The 8,956-nt window shown below is 42.1% G+C and overlaps 3 protein-coding genes across 3 annotated transcripts; 1 reads left to right on the top strand and 2 right to left on the bottom strand.

The window, feature by feature from the left end:
* Positions 1-5: 5 nt before the first annotated feature.
* On the bottom strand, positions 6-302 carry BDZ99DRAFT_354976 (uncharacterized protein; the record flags this gene model as incomplete). The annotated part of the gene is made up of 1 exon (XM_033714597.1): positions 6-302. A coding segment is annotated over one exon (297 nt), but the record flags the coding sequence as incomplete, so codon positions are not given.
* A 199-nt stretch (positions 303-501) lies between these two features.
* On the bottom strand, positions 502-801 carry BDZ99DRAFT_337381 (uncharacterized protein; the record flags this gene model as incomplete). The annotated part of the gene is made up of 1 exon (XM_033714314.1): positions 502-801. A coding segment is annotated over one exon (300 nt), but the record flags the coding sequence as incomplete, so codon positions are not given.
* Positions 802-8,486: 7,685 nt separating this feature from the next.
* BDZ99DRAFT_467474 (uncharacterized protein) lies at positions 8,487-8,852 on the top strand. Its single transcript, XM_033721026.1, has one exon. It carries the CDS (start codon positions 8,601-8,603, stop codon positions 8,790-8,792), a length of 192 nt encoding a protein of 63 aa, XP_033571402.1. The 5' UTR covers positions 8,487-8,600; the 3' UTR covers positions 8,793-8,852.
* Positions 8,853-8,956: the final 104 nt, after the last annotated feature.

Consider the following 8,956-nt stretch of genomic DNA (forward strand, 5'->3'; position numbering starts at 1 on the left):
ATGGCTCGATCGGGATGGTCTTGAGGAGTAGCATGGACTGTTTTGTCGGCGACATCTACAGCGCGGTTGAGATCGTCCATGGACCCAGTTTGCTCAAATCGCCTACTGAGCATACTGCCAAAATTGCTTAACCTAACCATTAGGTTGATCGATTCTTGTGGCGTCATATCAACCACTTGCTCCATGATGCTAACGGCCTTCTCTAAGTCCTCCATGTTGCCATTTCGCTCGTAGTTCTGTAGTAACCGGATCGCCGTATCGTTTTGATGTGTTATTAGAATGTCTACTTCATCAGACGTAGTCCTTTGGCTAATCCGCTCACTACACAGTCCAGGAGTGTTAGCAGAGTTCTCATTTACCTAAAAACATGTCTTTGAAGAAATTCGAGCACTATATCTTTATTCCAATATGTACCAGTATGGCTAAAACAGCTTCTTTCTACAAGAAATAGTTTCCATAAAATCTAACTTACCTATCTTCTATTATGGTGGGTAGTAACTCCTTAGAAATGTATGTGTGTTCGCACATCCTGGCCAACATCATGTCCAAAATCTGAAAGCGCCGAGCGCGATCAGGATCGTCAGGACCTGTTACCGCTACCCATCCTTCCGCTCGCTGAATTGCTTGTTCAAGATATTGTGTCGAGAGCGTTCTCGTGAAGAGAAGCAAGCACGTGAAGACGTATAATTCGATTTGCACATCGTTTACCGGATCTTCGTGGAGCTCCGCGAAAGAGCAAAGGTCTTCGTTGCTCATTTCATGTAGCGAACTGGTTATTTCTGGCTCAACATGGAACAGCTCCGTATTTCCGAGACCGCTTGTAAGAACGCCATAACTGCTGTTAGCGATGACGTTGGATGAGCTCGCCGTTCCGCTCGCCATGTTATCTTCACTAAGAGTTAGTATCTGGTTGCCATGCTTCGGCGCGTTCTAGGATGAATTTTACCGCGAACTTCCGAGAATATTTCTTCCATCCTTTCTAGTACCGTGCGGTCTTCAAGTATATTGATGTAGGGTTTGCTAACATTGGTCCTGCTATTACAGTTGTTTGTTAGTCCTCTGCAGACGCAAGTTCCGGGGGGAAATCGCATCCGGCACGCCTTGCGGATGCCGGCATCGGGTGTTTGGCCTTTAGGTTCGAGAAGTAAGCCTCGCTGTAGGCCTTGGGCTCCCCGGATAATCTCAGACGTTGCGCTGCCGCAAACGCGCTTTGTAATTGGATGCTCCCTTTCGGTAAGCTCACCGGTCGACAGGGGTATTCTGTGCCACTATTCAACAGTTGGAATCTCCTGCGTTTACCGAAGTCGCTGGATGTAAATTTAGTTCTCCAGCGATTAGAAATGCAGTCTCTGCTCCTTACTGATTTGCGCAGGACTCGTTGTTTGCATAGCATGCGAGACGTGGCGGGGTATGTATCGTGATCCAACTAACCGGTGAAAAAAAATTGCGAACTGGCTGCATTTGGTGACTGGTGGCGCTTCTCCGCTTCACTCATTGGGCAGGCAAATTAAACATTTAGATTAAACTCCAAGGCTACTCTCTACCGATTGTGGTGAGAAGTCAGCATCGCTGTGCTAAGGTATCTTTCCAGGCTACCTCTGCTCACCGGTCAACAGGCGCATTCCGTGCCACTGCTACACGCGGAGCCTTGTGCATGAGGGTCTACCGAAGTCACTAGGCGTAGTTCCCTGGCGAATGGAAATGCGATCTCTCCTCCCTGCTGGCCTGCAGAGGACTCGTCGTTTGCATGCAAGCGAGACGTGGCCGACTGTGTATCGCTAGCCCTCCCTTCCGCCCACCGGTGAAGAACCTTGTGCATGAGGGTCTGTCCAGGCCGTGGGGCGCAGTTTCTAAGCAAGTAAAAACCCGGTCTCTGCTCCACGCTGCCTTACGCAGGGCTCGTTGTTTGCTTTCGCGAGCGACACGTGGCGGGGTACGTGTCGCTGTCCAAACACTATTCTGTCCGGCCGACCGGTGAAGAAATTTTGGCTGGCTTGGCAACCCCGCTGCATTTATTCTAGCTCCGATTGCACCCGATGACTCGTCACCGGTGACCCCTTACCAACAGCAGCGTCCTACTTAATAGAGCTAAGTACTGGTAGTCTAGCTCTAGTAGACTCTAGAAGTCTAATATATTAATAATTTACCTTTAGTGCTATAACTACTATTATCTATTATATTAACTTAGAAATTAATATAGCTATTAAATCTTATAGTGTAATAACCTACTAGGCAGGTATAATTAGTATTAATTACTATCCTAAACCCGAAGATAAATATCTTAATAGCTGTGTTTAAAATATAATAATTATTAAGCTCTTCCTTAAAACAGGCAAACCTAATACAAATATAGCTATTTTTACTGCAACAGCTCCTATAAATCCTAGCGTTGGTTATCTACTAGAAAAACTAGAAGTATAGCCGATATATAAAAACTTTATTTCTAGCTTTTACAGGGTAATTAATATAGTAAAAGGCGGAGACTTTATCTATATTTACTACTCTAGATATAGAACGCGATTGCTAAGCCTTATATAATCCGGCTATAGTAATATTTTTAAACTTGCTTTAGTTCTGCTATTAGAAGATAGTAGGAAAAGCAGATATTTTAGAGGTTAAACTTTAGCAATAGCCCTAAATAAAATAGTTAAAAAGGGACTTTATATTATACTTATTCTTAATTATTGCTTTTCTAGAAGTATAGTATATAATAGTAATTAGTATAAGTTTAATATCCGATGCATTAATTATAACCTTATTATTAATACTATTAGCCTCTAGGAGTATAGCACAGGCTTATTTAATATAGCTAGCACTTTACGCAATTCCTTAATAAAAAAAGACTAGCTTTTTACTTCTAATAGCTATAAAATCTTCTTAGTATACGCTTTTTATAAAAAAGCTTATAAGCTTAAAATATAAAATAGGATATAAGGTACTTTTACTTATTTTCTCCTTAATACTTTTAGTACTTTAAGAAATAGAGGTATAGAACTTATATACTAATCTATATATAAGTACCTTAGTATAAGGTTCTATATCTCCTAGCTATTTAAGAGCAGGATATATATATAGTATCTGCAAAAGTAATAAATACGCCGTATATCCGTTTAATACCCCTAAGCACGCCTAAAATTAGGAGGAAAAGGCACTTCTAAATATGCGAGTTAATACTACTCGAGCCTTTAAATTAGAATTAATAGAGATTAACCTAATATTAGGCCTATAGTTCTAAATAGGCTAGAAAGCAAAGCTACTTACTAGTCTTTCTCTTTAATATATTTTAGTAAAACTTCTAGCAAGTATTAGCAGCACTAGTTAATTAGAAGAAATAGTAAAGAGACTACGTTTTATACGCCTTTTTATAGAGTACTAAATAAAGGAACTATATATATTTAGCGTAATTATTAATAAGTATAATATATATAAAGTAGTTAACGCTTTATATAATAAAGTAGCCTATATTCTAAATATATTATATAGCTTAGATAGATTAATAAAAGCTCTTATAGATATTCTATAATAACTTGCAATATTTAAGTACTTTAAGGGAGTAATAAATTAGCTGTCTAGTTTAAGCTTTAAAGAGTTATTTAAACTTACTTCTAAAATTCCTGCTAGTAAATTTAGAGTATTCTATATTAAGTATAATATAAAATAGGAATTTATAGTTAAGAATAGTAGTAATAAGCTGTTATACTTAGCTATATTTAACTTCGCCCCCTTTTAGTAAATTAAAAACCTTATTTCTAGATTAGGTGGAGGTGGTTATAAAATTATACTACTAAGAAATAAAGGAATAAATAGTAGGCGGGTAATAGGGTTACGGATAAAGGTTCCTAAGTTCTTTTAGAATTGCGGTAAAGGTTAGTATAAAGATATTATTAAGAAGCACCTTAGTTATTACCCCCCCTTTCTTTGCGTATTACCCCCTTTTTCTCTGCGTGTCACCCCCCCTATATTAGGCCTAGCTCCGGCCCGTATAAATATTGTTCCACCAATCAAACTCACCCGCTTGCCTCCGTATTAACTGCGTAAAATAGAGAGTATGCATTACAAAACGGAAAAGCTATATTATAGGCTGCATTATCTAGGCTAATAGGAGTCTATTCGCTCTATCTACTCTAGCTACTCTACTCTAGCTACTCTACTTTAGCTACTCTACCAGCGGAAAGCGCCTAGATGGCCACTACTGTCCAATTGCTGGCTAAAAGGAACGCCAACTACACCTGTATACCAAGGCCTTACAGCTATTACTTTACCACAAACAGCCTCCTCCTTAGGCGTGCATATAGGGGCATCCTTAGGGGCTGGTTGGCTGTCGGGGACTAAGGAAATAGAGCTCTAAGTAGCTGTTAGAGTGCCTGCTTGTCCGGCGGAGCGATCTGGCGCTGTAGTTGTAAACTGTACAGGATTGTTGAGCACTACAATGGTCTGCTCGACCGCCGGCGTGCCTGTAGAGACACCTGCTATAGTAATTTAGGTGGCCTGTGTCGCAATCTGCATCGATTAAGTTGGTTCCTGTCCACCTACAACACTATCTGCTCGCTCTGCACGAGCAGTAGTCTTATAAGCTCGCCGGAGATGCGACGTTCCTCCACGTGATCCTGGCCCTCCACCACGCTGTCGTGCTCGCTGCGCCGGAGCTTGTTGATCAACAATTTCGAATTGAGATGGATCACGTCGAGTTGCATCAGCAGGTGCACGAGCACGGCCACGGCCACGGCCACGGCCACGGGTTGATTGACGAGGTGCAGCAGGGCCCGTTGGCCTGCCTTTACGACGCTGTACAATTGCCGGAGCCTCGATGAGGAGGAGAGGATCGATAGGAAGGTTTACCTCGTTTGGAACGGGACGATTAAACCACCAGTGCTGATGAACATCCTCCAGGACAACAGTATACGTAGATGTCGCTGTAGCGTACAGTTTTCGGTGTATTTCGTGACAGCAAGGCATGCCGTATGTCCCCCTGAATGTTCCATTGCAAATAGGATTGAAATCGTCCTTCTTGGCCTTCTTGACTTGGGCAGCGAGTAGCCTCAGGCCCTGCTCAGTAACCTGCCGAAGAACCCCAGCAAACTCAGGAATCCTAACCTTATGCTGAGGAGCTCTACGCTGCCGGCTAAGCTAATTCTTTCTCTTAACACCTTGGCGGTGAATGTATTAAGATAGTAGGGTGACTACGTTATAGAGGTCGCCTGTCGAGATCTGAAGATAGGACTTAATACTGCTGTTTAAGCCCTTTAGCCGCGAGGTTATAGTATTACTAAAGTGCGGTAGAAGGCCCGTATAGTATATTGCAATCTGCTGTTAAAAAGGCCACTACTTTTTAGTAAGGTAGTCGACCAGGGCTTTCTTATATGCATAATCCGATTAAATCTTATTCTAAGCGGCTATAAACTTAGCCTCTGTAGGTTTTAATAGGCAGAAGTTAAGCTTATTAATAAACCTCTTCCGATCTCTCTAAATAATATTAATCTTAGCTACTATTAGCACTTAAGAGGCACGTGTTGGGTTCTCTAGATCTATTATATCTGCTAATGCTTGCTTTTTATCCTTCTAAACAGTAACAGCCTTGCTGGTAATATTCTTCTGCACATGCTACTTGCACAGGATTTAAGGAATAAAAGGAAAGAACTTAGTTAGTGTATTCTTAAGTGCAAGCTCTTTATCCGTAATAAAAACGCCTAGTAAAACGCCTAGGTGCTGGCATACTAGGTAAAGCTCCTACACGGCAAAGATATAGTCCTTTTCTTCCTCCCCTAGAAGAAAATAATAGCCTAGCTTGTAGTTCCTGCCCTAGTTATTAACGCTATTAATATAGAGAAGTAGTATCTTAAACTTATTTATCTTATAGGTGCAATTAAAAAAAAAAATATTAGGATTCTTCTAGAATATCTAAATACTCTCCGGGTGCATAAAGTATAGGTACTTAACTTAGTTTACTTTATTTAGCTCGTATTTATAGTAGTAATAAGCGTCCGGGTTATTATTACTATATTCTTTAAGCACCTTAAGTATAGCCTAAGTTAAAGTAAGCCCCTTAAGCTTTATTCTTTTCTACTTCTATCTTTTATTATATAGGTCCTGTATTATTATATTCTTGCCCTTAGCTAGAAGGTTGTTAAAAATAGCACCTACAGGCGTGCCTCTGTTAAGCTAATTATATATAGTTTAGATAGGACGAGCTTAATTACCACCCCTCTTTTCTCTCCGTATTACCCCCCTTTTCTCTTACTATAACCCCCCTAAGATTTAGCTTAGCTCCAGCCTATAACAACTTTGTCTTACTAATTAGAAGCAGAACTACTAAGCTTTAATACGGAATCTACGTTAACCCGCGTGACTTCACCACCTACTATACCTATCTAGCCCTGTACTACTAAGACTGCCACGCATTTATAGAGGAGAGCATAAGGTCTACTATTTTTCTAGAACGGGCCTCTATCTACTCCTAAGAAGGAGGTAGTTTATAGTTAAGGGCCCGGCATAAAAGCAAGCTATTTAGGCTAAATACTTAGCTATCTAGGCACGTCCTGTTTTAAATATAATGGCAGGTAGCAGGCTAGTATATAGCTATTAATTCACTTTCGTGGTGTTGCAGATTTAAAGCTTTAAATTTATGGGATAAAGTTGTTACGGGCCGGAGCTAAGCTAAATCTAGGGGGGGTTATAGCAAGAGAAAAGGGGGGTGGTAATTAAGCTCGTCCTTTAGATAGTATTCTTATTAAAATCTTAGTGCGTAATAGGAGTTCTATTCTTAGGATTATATAGCTTATAATTATAAGTATAGACCTTAACCTTAAAAAACTAATTACCTTATAGTAAATCTTTTAAGAAGGCCCCTTTAAATAGGCAATTGGTTTTCTTTATACGGGTGCGGCGCTTCCTATTAGCTAGCTTATACTCTCCTACGCACTTATATTAAACCAGCACCTTATACACCTAAAGGGGCATGCGCTTATCTATTTTTTTATTATATTTAACTACAGTATATTTTTCCTGCTTAGCCTAAGTGTTAATTAACTTTATACTATCCTCTACAGAGGCGTAGCGGCCCTAAAGGGGCGGCCGGAGGGGCATAGTATTAAGGTAATAATATAGAGGAAGTAGTGTTAATATATTAAAAGTAAGTGCGCAGGTAATATAAATTCGAATTAAGCACGAGCGGGTAAGCGGGTAAGTTTAATTGGTGGAACAATATTTATACGGGCCGGAGCTAGGCCTAATATAGAGGGGGTAACACGCAGAGATAAGGGGGGTAATACGTAAAGAAAGGGGGGGTAATAACTAAGGTACTCTATTATTAAAGTCTTTATTATAAGTAAGCTAACTTATTTTCCTCTAATAGTTTTAGGGCGCTACTAATCGCACACCCCCTTTTACTAACTACACACCCCTTTTACTATTCGCACACCCCCGCCCTACTCTTGGCGCTTCACCACCTTCTAATTAGCTCGGAGCAGCGCAGAGCTTCCTCTAAGCATTTACCTATACGTCTATATACACGTGATGCTATACGCGAGGCCGTACGAGCTGACGTACGGCTATACAAATTGGTGAGGCTGCACGAATCGGAAAGGATGCATGCCGATTCGTATAGCCTCACCGATTTGTGTAGCCTCACGTACGAGCTGCCTTCTTCGTCTTCTATCGCTATAGACATACACTATTATAGCCAGGAGGCTGCCGAGTAAGCGTACCATGCATTATACAGTCTACTTTGTTAGTAGCTGTACGGCGCACGCGTGCAGTAGACTCTGGATTGCTATTAAAGCAGCATATTTTCCTTGTTTCCTTTCCTTTCTTATCACTCTTGGAGCGGTACCTCACAAGCCCGTAGCCGTGCGCCTTTGCATGCTCTGTGAGCGCATTCTCGGCTTCTTCTACGGTGTTGTAGGACCGTAGCGGTGGCGGCTGGAGGGTTATAGCGAGTGTATTGTAGGGGTGGAGGATAAGGATGTAATTGCTTGTGTATACGCTGCATTTGGAGAGAGCATTTGGAATTAGCGAGCGAGCTTAGCGAGCGAATCGGAAGCTCCGGCGCCGCCTCCGAGCCAATCAGAAGGTGGTGAAGCGCTAAGAGTGGGGCGGGGGTGTGCGAATAGTAAAAAGGGGTGTACGATTAGTAGCGCCCTATAGGTAATGCTATTATTGCTGCAGGTGCTGCGGATTAGGGGTCGCGACGCGTAAATCGACCGTAATACTGCTACTACTACTTATAAAGCTCTAAGAGTTTATTATATAGCTTATAGGGCCTTAAGTAGCCCCTAGGGGCTTGCCTTAGGCCGTAATTCTAAGCGGCTGCGAACTCGATTGCATCGTGTTTTTTTTTATTATTAGTATTATCTTTATTATTATTGCTATACTTAGGGCGCCACTAATAGCACACCCCCTTTTCACTAATCGCACACCCCTTTTTCACTAATCGCACACCCCCCCTCTTGGCGCTTCACCGCCTTCCTATTGGCTCGGATTACGGCTCCGGAGCCTCCGATTTGCTCGCTTAACTTGCTTATTAATTCCAAATGCTCTCTCCAAATGCGGCCTTGGTTACAATCAATTACATCCTCTTCCTCTCCCTCTACAATACACTCACTATGGCCCTCCAGCCGCCACGGCTGGCGTACTACGCTATAACAGAGAAAGTGCATATTGCTCTACAAGCGCACGCATCAGCGCAGGCCTACGGCCTAGCAAAATACCGTAGTAAACCAGACAGAGTGGACATACGAGCATACCTCCAGGACGCATGCCGACAGCTCCGCCGCCAGCACCGCCTATTTCTGTAGTCCCTCGTCCAGCTCCTGTCGCTCGGAATGCCTATCAGTCGACAGCTACACCGGTTGATCTTCTCGTATTGATCCAGCCCTTCTTAGGCCTACAGCTGCATCTACGGCAGCACCTATGGCAGTACCTACGGCAGCACCTATAGCAACGCATACAGCAGCGCATA

This window comes from Mytilinidion resinicola (assembly GCF_010093595.1).
Source record: "Mytilinidion resinicola strain CBS 304.34 unplaced genomic scaffold BDZ99scaffold_22, whole genome shotgun sequence".
Classification (NCBI taxonomy): Eukaryota; Fungi; Ascomycota; class Dothideomycetes; order Mytilinidiales; family Mytilinidiaceae; genus Mytilinidion; species Mytilinidion resinicola.

Bases quoted from the DNA above. Each gene is read 5' to 3' on its own strand.
- BDZ99DRAFT_467474 (XM_033721026.1), top strand. From the start codon at position 8,601: ATGGCCCTCCAGCCGCCACGGCTGGCGTACTACGCTATAACAGAGAAA.